This window comes from Saccostrea cucullata, unplaced genomic scaffold (genome assembly GCF_032062105.1).
Source record: "Saccostrea cucullata isolate Sc308-1 unplaced genomic scaffold, CSIRO_AGI_Scuc_v1 ctg8277, whole genome shotgun sequence".
Lineage (NCBI taxonomy): Eukaryota > Metazoa > Mollusca > Bivalvia > Ostreida > Ostreidae > Saccostrea > Saccostrea cuccullata.
Genome location: NW_026925513.1, coordinates 3,220 through 16,087, shown reverse-complemented (window position 1 = coordinate 16,087; position 12,868 = coordinate 3,220). Strand labels below are relative to the sequence as shown.

Below are 12,868 nucleotides of genomic sequence, written 5' to 3'. Positions count from 1 at the left end.
AAATCAATAGTTTCCGGAAATCATGTGTAAACCTACTGAAACTAAAAAGTATCGTTAAATTGACATTTCATTAAATTTTACATTGGTTTCCGTTTTGCGGAAACTATTTGGAAACAAACCTAATAGTTTCAGCATACGGAAACCCTACAGAAACTTGCTGAAACTATTATATTTCCGCATTGCGGAAACCATACACGAAACTTCAACGCCAAGTTTCAGCAAGGTTTCCATATAGTTTCAGTTTTGCGGAAACTGGACTTTTCACCCAGTGATAGATAAAATAAAATATTTATAAATTCAAGAGAGAAAACAGGAGGAGAATGAATGATGGCAAAATATCACATGACGGGAACTGAATTTTATGAATGAAGATTTTAAAAAGTTACTTGTAAGTTGTATATGTTATATCTGTGTATTCTACCTGGCTGTGTGCTTCAAAAGGGGGGGGGGGGGGTCGTCTTGAACATAGTAAATAGCCATAACGTTTGAACGGTAAGTACAAGGGCTTTCGTATTTCAAATATGTAATCCTTGTGAAAAGAACTTTTATTGTATACGACGAACTTTGACCCTTTGACCTGGACCTTGGAGAACACATGTGTACATCTGAATCTTTTTTTCTGTTTCGTTTCTATGGCAACTGTGAGCGACTCATTACAATTATTTTGAAAGTAGAAATCACTTTGACACATTGCAAGGAATAAACATTGAAAGTTTCAAAACGATTGCCTGAGTAGTTATTGAGAAAATCGAAATTAAAGAATTTTAACTCTCACCTGGTTTCCATGGTAATAATCAATTATTTGAAAATTTTAAATGCGTAGTACACAACTACAGATACTAATCCTTAAAATAAGAAAAGTTTCATGACGAGCGTTTAAGGGACCAGAGAGAACACTCTCGGACAAAATTTGTCGCTTTTTACAGGTTTCCATGGCAACGGTAGACATATTGGAACTGAATGACCTCACTGCACAACTACAACCAGTGATCGTCCTTTGAGGAAAGTTTCAGGAAGATTGTCCCAGCCATCTCCGAGAAACAGCCTGGATAAAAAAAACATGCGTACAATATCAATATGTCGTCCCCGACTTCGTTCGGGGCGACATAATAACTCCTGAATTTTTCTCATCAATAACTCCTGAATTTTCCCCTTCAGTTCGAGTATTTCTGCATTGCAGAGAGCTGATGTATGTTATGAGTTGATAAATCATGTGTAAACTTTCTCAGTTTAGCGGAATCATGAACATTTTCGGCGAGATGAATGTTTTGTATACAGTGGTGATCAAGGCTTCGCGAACCTTCAGGAGCGGATCAAAAGATTTTTGAATGAATAAAAACTATGAAAATGACGTACCAATTTTTTAATTTATACTTGCACTATCTAATGAAATGAATAATATACAAGTGATAGATATACAAGAAAACGCGAAATGATAATAAATGCAGCTGACAATCGTTATTTTTTTTATATATAGATAAAATAAAATATTTATAAATTCAAGAGACAAAACAGGAGGAGAATGAATGATGGCAAAATATCACATGACGGGAACTGAATTTTATGAATGAAGATTTTAAAAAGTTACTTGTAAGTTGTATATGTTATATCTGTGTATTCTACCTGGCTGTGTGCTTCAAAAGGGGGGGGGGGGGTCGTCTTGAACATAGTAAATAGCCATAACGTTTGAACGGTAAGTACAAGGGCTTTCGTATTTCAAATATGTAATCCTTGTGAAAAGAACTTTTATTGTATACGACGAACTTTGACCCTTTGACCTGGACCTTGGAGAACACATGTGTACATCTGAATCTTTTTTTCTGTTTCGTTTCTATGGCAACTGTGAGCGACTCATTACAATTATTTTGAAAGTAGAAATCACTTTGACACATTGCAAGGAATAAACATTGAAAGTTTCAAAACGATTGCCTGAGTAGTTATTGAGAAAATCGAAATTAAAGAATTTTAACTCTCACCTGGTTTCCATGGTAATAATCAATTATTTGAAAATTTTAAATGCGTAGTACACAACTACAGATACTAATCCTTAAAATAAGAAAAGTTTCATGACGAGCGTTTAAGGGACCAGAGAGAACACTCTCGGACAAAATTTGTCGCTTTTTACAGGTTTCCATGGCAACGGTAGACATATTGGAACTGAATGACCTCACTGCACAACTACAACCAGTGATCGTCCTTTGAGGAAAGTTTCAGGAAGATTGTCCCAGCCATCTCCGAGAAACAGCCTGGATAAAAAAAACATGCGTACAATATCAATATGTCGTCCCCGACTTCGTTCGGGGCGACATAATAACTCCTGAATTTTTCTCATCAATAACTCCTGAATTTTCCCCTTCAGTTCGAGTATTTCTGCATTGCAGAGAGCTGATGTATGTTATGAGTTGATAAATCATGTGTAAACTTTCTCAGTTTAGCGGAATCATGAACATTTTCGGCGAGATGAATGTTTTGTATACAGTGGTGATCAAGGCTTCGCGAACCTTCAGGAGCGGATCAAAAGATTTTTGAATGAATAAAAACTATGAAAATGACGTACCAATTTTTTAATTTATACTTGCACTATCTAATGAAATGAATAATATACAAGTGATAGATATACAAGAAAACGCGAAATGATAATAAATGCAGCTGACAATCGTTATTTTTTTTTTATATAGATAAAATAAAATATTTATAAATTCAAGAGACAAAACAGGAGGAGAATGAATGATGGCAAAATATCACATGACGGGAACTGAATTTTATGAATGAAGATTTTAAAAAGTTACTTGTAAGTTGTATATGTTATATCTGTGTATTCTACCTGGCTGTGTGCTTCAAAAGGGGGGGGGGGTCGTCTTGAACATAGTAAATAGCCATAACGTTTGAACGGTAAGTACAAGGGCTTTCGTATTTCAAATATGTAATCCTTGTGAAAAGAACTTTTATTGTATACGACGAACTTTGACCCTTTGACCTGGACCTTGGAGAACACATGTGTACATCTGAATCTTTTTTTCTGTTTCGTTTCTATGGCAACTGTGAGCGACTCATTACAATTATTTTGAAAGTAGAAATCACTTTGACACATTGCAAGGAATAAACATTGAAAGTTTCAAAACGATTGCCTGAGTAGTTATTGAGAAAATCGAAATTAAAGAATTTTAACTCTCACCTGGTTTCCATGGTAATAATCAATTATTTGAAAATTTTAAATGCGTAGTACACAACTACAGATACTAATCCTTAAAATAAGAAAAGTTTCATGACGAGCGTTTAAGGGACCAGAGAGAACACTCTCGGACAAAATTTGTCGCTTTTTACAGGTTTCCATGGCAACGGTAGACATATTGGAACTGAATGACCTCACTGCACAACTACAACCAGTGATCGTCCTTTGAGGAAAGTTTCAGGAAGATTGTCCCAGCCATCTCCGAGAAACAGCCTGGATAAAAAAAACATGCGTACAATATCAATATGTCGTCCCCGACTTCGTTCGGGGCGACATAACTAGATGAGATCTCGTTGCGAGCAACGAGTAGGTCTTCCGTTGAATTTCTCGATAAGATGAGATGTGATTTTAACTGAGATATTCGTTAAAAGAGAATGACATTAAGTTTTCCTTCATTAATTTTAAAGTTTCTGTTTTTTATCACGATATTCTGAGCATCTTTTGTTCAATATGGCTTATAAAAATACCCCCTCTTTTCGAAACATAATGCATAAAAAATATATCATTTTGGTCCCTTGCAACCACTTATTACGCAACATATGATCAAAATTTTATAAGATATTGTTGCAAATCGTTAAGATGAATATCTATGCTTCTCATGATGGATACTTATCAAAAAATATTGAACATTAGACAGTTATAGATAAAAGACTTTTGGACCCTCTCAACCCCTAATTTGCGGGGTCAGCCCCATTTTCTTGATATCAAATGAATGGTCTTGTGATTTTGAAGATTTTTTGTTCAACAATTATTCAGAGATTTCTGTTCGTTGTGGAGATATGTTAAATGGAAATATTTAAGGGCCACTCCTACAAGTCCTTAATGGGACCGTTTTACAAAAATTCAAAGTATGCATATTGTTTAGAACATTATTTTGACCATCTTTTGTTCAATATTGCTTATCAAAATATTCCCCCTTTTTGAGATATAAAGCGTCAAAGATGTGACATTCTGGCCCCTTGTGACCCCTTATTACGTAATATATTATTAAAATATCATCATATATTGTTGCAAATCGTTAAGATAAATACTTTTGCTTCAGTAATGTATAACAAAATATTGATCGTTAGAGAGTTATAGATAAAAGACTTTTGGCCCCTATGAGCCCCTAATTTGAGGGGTCAGCCCCATTTTCTTGATATCAAATGAAAGGTCTTGTGATTTTGAAGATTTTTTGTTCAACACTTATTCAGAGATTTCTTTTTGTTGTGGAGATATGTTAAATGGAAATATTTAGGGGGCACTCCTACAAGTCCTGAATGGGGCCGTTTTACAAAAATTCAAAGTATGCATATTGTTTAGAACATTATTTCGACCATCTTTTGTTCAATATTGCTTATCAAAATATTCCCCCTTTTTGAGATATAAAGCGTCAAAGATGTGACATTCTGGCCCCTTGTGACCCCTTATTACGCAAGATATGCTTAAAAGTTTATAATATATTGTTCCAATTGGTTTAAAATTTAAAAATATCGAAAAATCGATCAGAAAAAATGATAAAATTTTTTGGTCACACGGGGGATCGAACCCGGGTCGCCCGCGTGACAATCCAACGCGCTAACCATTTAGCCATTGAGATCGCCGCTTCGCGTTTTCAAATGCAAATATCTCGAGATTGGCTTTTTCGATTTTCAAACAAATTACATATTTCGCTTCTGCAAAAGGGTCTCTATTCAATTCTAAAACAAAAATATTAAAAAAGAAAAGTTGAAAAATTGCGATTTTTAAATTCGCTTCCGGTATCGACCGGAAGTACTGACCACGCACGGCAAGGCGATTCTGCAACGCTATAAGTCATGAACTATCATCTCCAATTAATCTTCAGTTCATATCTTAAGAAGTTTTCGCTACTAAATCAAGACAAAATTGCATTTTAAAATCAGGAAATTGTCCATATCTCACGACCGGAAGTGACGACGTCAACGAAAAAAATTTCCAATAAGGTTCAGATCAGTACCTATCAGATGTGAAAGTTTCATGAGAATCGGCCCAGTAGTTTACGAGAAATCGCGTGCACAAAATCGGTAAGAAAAATAATAATAATAATAATAGGGAAAAAGAAACCGAAGAATAACAAGAAGGTCTTCCGTTGGAGACGGAAGACCTTAATAATAATAAGAAACAGAGTAAAAACAATATGTTCCCCAACTTCGTTTGGGGAACATAATTAATGAGTTCAATGTAGGAAGGCTATCTGATCAAACAGTCTTAACTGTATCCTTTGGGGATTAGACAGAAGAAATGCTGGTCAGTTTATAGCATATGTCATTTGATGGCCAGCCTTTTCTTTTCAAAAGTAATTTGGTATAGATTAAGGTGTTAAGACTAATTTGATATTGTTTGATATGATGGGCATTTGACATGGTCTTACACAACCAGCATAGAATGATGTAGTATTTATTATAATTAATGCCTACATCACAGGGAATGGATAAATATTTGAAGGAATGGAAAAATCATGGAAATCTTAGAATCAAGGTTGACATGATTTTCTTGCACGCTAAACTGTTCAAGAAAATTGTATTTTTTTTGACGGGCGTATCATGCTGTGGCGCGGCACTTTATTGAATTTTTCATCTGTTGATAGATGATTCTTTTATAGTGCGAGTAATTATTAAACAAGAAAAATTATTCGAATGTGGCATGAATCTTGGAGCATTTTCACACAAAAAAACCAACATTTTAATTATTGACCTGTCTCATAATATTTTAGCAATCTATTGATAAATCGGCTTACTGTCATAGAGAAAACTGAAATATTTCCCCCAATTTCTAATTTGCTAAAAAATACGCTTAATTAGAAATACTAGATAAGTCATATGGTAAACATGTTACAATTTTAATGTATAAATTTGCTCTCTAAACCATCTCTTCACGATTTTAAAACCCTTATCTCAAAAAAGAGCATATAGCTGCAAGGTGGAAGGATGTAAAAGGAGTATAATCGAAAACACGGTTCCGTCCCCATGGACACGCCTCTCTCTATAGATCTGAAATCATTAAACCAATTGTGATGTTCTTTGGACAGAGAGAACTTAGCAGAACCTATTTGCAACTAATAGGGAATAACTCATTCTCTAACCAATATTTAAAAATAAAGATTTGTACTTTGCCTTTAAGATGGGCGTGTTCTGTGACATTGCTGCTGTAATAATACGTGAACTGAGTGCTTGTAGTAGACACTGGACAGAAAGTCGACACAGAAGTGTATACACTTAGCCACAGAAAAATTTATTTTATCCTTAGATGTTGACTGCATGTGCAGAGCAATGACAGCATCACGTTAATCTTGAAGTAAAAGTAAACAGGTAAGTACAAACAGTTTCTGACAAAAAATTCATTTTCTTCCTTAAAAAATTAAATTAAATCCGCATATGAAAATTGAGCTAGAAAACAAAATTGGTTTCTAGATTTTAGAGTGTTAAATCTCTGACTTAAATTGTTGGATTCTACCATCTCAAAGCTTAAAATGCATAGTCGTTTTTGAAACTGCAAAAACAGGCAGAAAAAATAAATTATACATGTGAATTTCATAATTTAAAAAATATGAATACTACGTTTAAGGTGTAAAACATCCATGTATTAATCATTATGCGTTGATGTTTTTTGGTATTTGAAATTGAGAGCTATTATTAATTTCTGAAATATTTTAACACGATTTATTTAAATAATCGGTGACTGTATGGTATGAATTGACAAGTTTATATTAACGTGATTAAGGATGAAAAAATATATTGTATCATATTGTTGGTAACTCTCTCTCTCTCGCTCTCTCTCTCTCTCTCTCTCTCTGCGTCAATTTGCAAATCTGGACATCGGGTTGCCACCCAAATCAATAAATAAAAGTAATCAAGTTGATTTTACAGTATAGGGAGTTTTTTTTAACCAATTAATTGTTTGGAGATGAGCCTATGAAAATATAAGGTTAGGTTATTTGGTTTCATCTTCTTTTGTTTGAAATTTATTCGATATTGTTAACTAAAGCTTCTCCTGAACCACTCCAATTGTCTTTGGGCATGCATTCCAAACAAAACATTCATTGGAAAATAGATAGGTTTATGGAAATATCTTATCAACAACTCCGATTTTTTTTTTTCGAAAGAGGTTGCTAACGATCGAGCAAGGCTTAAAAGATGAATTAAGCTCATATTTTATCTGCTCTTAATTTATTTGATCCCAAGCTTCTTTTCACGTACTTCATTGATATTTTCGCCATCTTTCATCTTTTTGTTGCCTTCAAATTCTCAGTACAGTCCTTCTGAAATCTCTGAAATTTTATATTTTTTTTCCAAGAGGTTAGAAGAGTCAAATGATGGAGTTGAGGTTTAATTAAGATGCATTTAATTAGTACTGTATATTAATTGAATTGTTTTATCTCTGACGATCAGGACGTACACGGGATTTTCCATTTCCGTGCTGCTTCCTATTAATTATGCTCGTATTATGAAAACTGCCAATCTGTCAGCACTCGGATCTGATAAACATTGAATATCAATATCGCCGTGTCGGGTATAGATAATGATTCGTTGAATACATGTATATTATTTGTATTACGGATTAGATTTTCATTGATATATTCATTATATAAAGAAATAATGAAAAAAAATATACAAGTATACAACAATATTGACAGACCAATACTTTGTACATGATCATCCAATACCATAGGATATTAAATCCTTTCAATCACATTAAATCTATTTAGCCGGGCTCATTGCTCGTAGAGCAATGCCCGGCTATTGCGACGGTGAGCAACGGGAAATGCTGCTTCTTCACCGCCAAATTGAGTTTACGAGTAAAAATATAGTACGTACGCCCAGCCGCTGTTGAGAAAACAAAATCCATTCAAACATCTAAGAAATAGTAAATCGAATATTTTTATCAAAATATTAAATTGTTTAATATATTTTTTCCTGGCTCCTTTGACTAATATTTTACAAAGCAATTCAAAAGATGCGAAAGGTTTTCACCAGGTATCCCTGTCTGCGTCATATTCTATAAATAAAGGTTGTACTATCAGGCTAACACAAATGCAGGGAACATTATTAATGACTTGATACAAAACTCCCCACTGAGGACACATCAGTGCATAGTCGTTTGACCTTAATTAATCTTGCTACATCGGTGTTTATTTACTTCTGTTTGTATATAAAACCCCGAAACGATACATGTGATAAATATTTTACGCTGTTATTTTCTAGCTTTATTTTACATAATTTTAAAAACTTTTTAATTCAGTACATGCCATTGAGATATTTTTGTGTGTAACATATCCTCTAACCGTCTGAACTTGATTTTAAACTGTCACCACGGTCATTGTTCATTACCCTGTAAATGAGCCCGGCTTTCAGTACTTCTGAGTACTTTGATTTATATATACGTGCTTAAATATATATAGATTGAAAACCCTCAAATTTGTTTGTTTCAATATAGCGTTCCTTCGAGATCTTTTCACTCAAACTGGATCGACACAACTTGCCGATGGATGGCTGCAAATTAAGACCCGTATTACAAATACTAATACATGTTTCGATTTAAAAGCTACATATACATGTATCTTGCGACATGAATTGTTTCCGAGTCTAAGCCGGTTTTTTTTTTTCTCAGTGAACTTTTTTCATAAAATATATTTTTCAATGCCATAAATGTTTCTTTATTAATACTAGTGTTACATGCCTTCTTTTTTTTATTTCAGGAAAAGCTAAATTAAATTGAACCCAGCCAGCATTTTCGAACAGTTCTTAACATCCTGACCGTCAAAATGGATCCCTTGTCAGCTGGCCTAATAGCAGTGGATTTCCTTTTGATTTTTACGATTATTTTCACTAACACATTTGCAATCGTCTTTATATTGAAGAAATCAAAGAGAAATTCTAAAAATTTACTTTTAGTTTCTCTTTCCCTTTCAGATATTGCTGTTGCAATTTTTGTCATCCCTAACGTTATTTTCTTGAAATTGCACAACTCTTCTGTAAGCCCAATGATATGCCAAATTTGCTTGTACGCAGAATACATGGCAAGTGCAGCAAATGTCTTTTCTATTTCCGTTCTGGCTTTGGACAGATTCAGAGCTTTAGTTTATCCTCTACAAAACAAGGACCCAAGACGCGAGGTGGTATACGGCAGTATTGTACTGATTTGGGTTGCATGCCTTTTCTATGCTATACGGGCACCTGTTGTTTTCAGGGGTAAGATGTTCAAAGTTGGAAGCGGCAACTCGACGACTGTAAAGTATGGATGTGCTGTACCAGACCCTCTTCTAAGTCTGCATGCTGGATTTATTGTGCTCGACTTCGTCATTCTCTTTGCCATCCCAGCTGTAATTTTAATTGGCTGTAATGTTAAGGTTTCTCTAGAACTGTTTAATAACACACCTGTAGCGTCCACGATGCCAGAGACCATAGCAAAGAGACGCAGAAGGGCCGTGCGAATTTTGCTTATCCTGATTTTAATATTCATTGTTCTCAATTTTCCGTTACATTCTTTTCGATTGGCCAGACATGTCTTTAAGCAGACTATTACTGGAGCGTCAACAATCGGACATGTATTTCTGATTCTTACCTTTACCAACAATTCCTTGAACGTTTTCTTCTACGCTTTGTTAAACGAGGACATAAAGACGATCTGCTTGATGTGTTGCAAAAGGGGGAAGAAATCAGGTAGTTCCTTCAGCTAGTACTAATCAAACAAATAAGACAATCCAACAACCAACCAAGAATCCGCATGTGTCATAGTGTATCCAGGAGTGATGAATTATAATTTTGTTTGTCAGTCATTCTACGATTACAGAGCCAATTCATGGTAGATGTACATGTACTTATATACATATATAACATGAAAAAATAAGTAGCTTTATATAGCCAATTTACACATATAAACAAATTCTCTAAACAATGTTTCAGTACACTTAAAAAAGTATACTAGTAATCTGATCTCGTTGTAATTATATCATGTACAACAATTCAGAGATAAATCTGTAACTTTGGTCATAAGGAAGTGTAATCGAAACTCATGATTAAACAGGACTCTTTAATAAAATCTATTAATAAATTTTGACGTTGAGTATAGAAAGGTATAACAGTTTTTATGTCTTGCAAAAATTTAGTATAAAGTTTAAATTTAAAATATCGTTACGGAAATCAATTGTTACGGAAGTTAATTTTCAGTAATAAAAGTTGATTCTCAAAAATAGATAATTATGATTACCGTTCGTTTTAAGATTTTGATGAAAAGAATGAAGTAGTTCGCTACCAAGATAACTTTTAGAATACCTTATTAATTATTCCTAAAGTACAAAAACAATTTAAACATTCATATACATAACCGTTACGGAGATGAATTTTTGACAGAAACTGCGAAGAAATTTATTTTCTCGTATATCATTTTATTATATCGAAAATGTCTTTAAATGAGGGATTCTAATTTCAAGTCAAATAATATTTTACTTGAAAATAGAATCAGTCATATTAAGTTTCCGTGGTCATTTTTCGGAAGTTCCGGGGGGTAGGGCTGGCCCACAATAGGGAATCCAAGTTTTACATCGAAATATATAGGATTTTTTTTTTTAAATCTTGTTCTCAAGAACCGATGTCCCTGAAAAGCTGAAACTTATGTGGAAGCAACCTGTGGAAAGGTAGTTTCTAAATTCTTAAAATCATGATCCCCAGGGGTAGGACGAGGCCACAATAAGGAATCCAAGTTTTACATAGAAATATATAGGAAGAGTCTTTAGATTCTTCGCAAGAACAATTGGCCAGAAAATCTGAAACTCATGTGGAAACAATACTAGTATGTGGAAGTGAAGAATTTAAATTGTTAAAATCATGAACTCCCTCCCCCTCCCTCCCCCCCGGGGGGTTTGTTCACAATTGGTATTTCTGGGGGTAATTCTGTTAAAAAAAAACGACATGTATCTAATTTATTATTATAACGAAAAGGTATTCGTTCCTGTAACAAAGATATTTTCTAAAAGTTTAGAGATCATGTATGCTATTAAGGAGGCTGGGGGGTCAACAATTTAAACACAAATTAACCACAAGATTTAACTTATTTTTTTAGCTATGGTATCTTTAGCTGTCAACATTCATTTGGCAAAGAAAAAAATCATAGATTTTAATTTTAAATTTTGACCATTTTTGTATATCTTTATATGGAGCTCTTCTTTTAAAGGAGATCGAAATAGTCTAAAAATGGCTGCCACACCCCAGCCTCGTTAATTCAAGTGTTTGTGAAACATATGGAGATAACGAACAGTATTCAAGATCAGAAGTCCATAAAACAATGCAAAATAGGAGCAGAGCAAACATGGACCTCAAAAACGTCAGATGTGGGATTAGGTGCCATAGAGGAGTGAGCATCCCCTGCCGATCGGTCACACCCGCCGTGTGCTCCTTGTCGGAAAAATCCGTCGTCAATTCAATGTATAAACAAGCTAATTCAGAGAATTCGTGTCCCCCGCATAGGGAAAAAGTCGGCTCCCCTGACTGAATTTGTAGAATTATTAAATGTTTACATGTATACTGAAGCAAATAAAATACATGTATGTCAATATGCATATAAAGATTTGATTGCTTATTCTTCATTATGTGTATAGAAGATTTCTTTGTATGGAATTTTTATCACACTGTAATGATGATTTTATAACCTCATATTTTTTTCATTTCACATGCTGAATACTATCATTTAGTTAAAAAAAAAGTATTTAAAAAAAAAAAAAAGTTCGATCGAGATTCTCTCACACTGGAAGCGAGAGACATAACCACTAGACCACGGAATCGCTTGACATGTTGCGAAGTATATGCAGAAGTGAAGTCACATACATGTATATATTCATGTTTTCATGTTCGGTATTCTCAAAATTTTACACAATCCATGGTGTTTGATTTATTTAGCCTTTGTTAAACAGTTCTAATAGATGTAACAAGTAGAGCTTTTTTAAAAAGCTTCCCGTCTTTAGCAACAATCTTAAACTGTAAACTGATCTACACCTATCAGGCCGTATAATTCTTTTGAATTTCTTGATTTTGTATTTCTACATTAGCTTTTTACTGGCATTAGCCCTACCACGGTTGTCGCTCGGTCATCTCCGTAAACTTTGACTCGCCACCTCGGCTGATTCCATTTCCTTCTTCAAACAAGAAAGGGGAAAAGAATAATAACAAATTGTAAAGCCTGCAAGCAATAAAAATCAAATTTTATTTATAATGAAGTTAAAGAGATCTTTTTATTTTTTGCTATACAAAAAATCATGTTTTTTTTTTTTAACATTTTATTTAGAAAAACAAAACATCATATACATGTTACACACAGTACATTTGATTTGGTAAGTTGAACAAGTACATTCTTTCTATTTGTCATGTAAAAATCATATGGAATAATTCATCACAAAATATCAAAATGAAGAAAAGTCATTAACAAATACAGCTGATTATCTTATGTATGATTGTATAGGTTTTATCAAAATTCAATGAAAAAAAAGTCATAAAAAATACAGCTGATTATCATATGTATACTTGTATATAGGTACCCTTATATATCTGGGAGACCTCACCTCCAGCTCAAACACAGTCTATTTATTGTCTCCCAGATAAGATTTGTAGAATAACAGGCTTATTCTACAATGGGTTTAAAAATTAT

General features: G+C 33.8%; 1 protein-coding gene and 1 long non-coding RNA gene across 2 annotated transcripts; one reads left to right on the top strand and one right to left on the bottom strand.

The window, feature by feature from the left end:
• Nucleotides 1–564: 564 nt before the first annotated feature.
• LOC134269055 (uncharacterized) lies at nucleotides 565–3,662 on the bottom strand. Its single transcript, XR_009992490.1, has 3 exons — nucleotides 3,176–3,662; nucleotides 1,977–2,246; nucleotides 565–1,045 (listed from the first exon to the last, which is right to left on the bottom strand). It is a non-coding gene; the product is annotated as an uncharacterized LOC134269055 (long non-coding RNA).
• Nucleotides 3,663–6,352: 2,690 nt separating this feature from the next.
• On the top strand, nucleotides 6,353–9,908 carry LOC134269053 (neuropeptide FF receptor 2-like). Its single transcript, XM_062751273.1, has 2 exons — nucleotides 6,353–6,439; nucleotides 8,958–9,908. The coding sequence occupies exons 1-2, from the start codon at nucleotides 6,353–6,355 to the stop codon at nucleotides 9,906–9,908; spliced, it is 1,038 nt and encodes a 345-aa protein (XP_062607257.1).
• The last annotated feature ends 2,960 nt before the right edge of the window (nucleotides 9,909–12,868 follow it).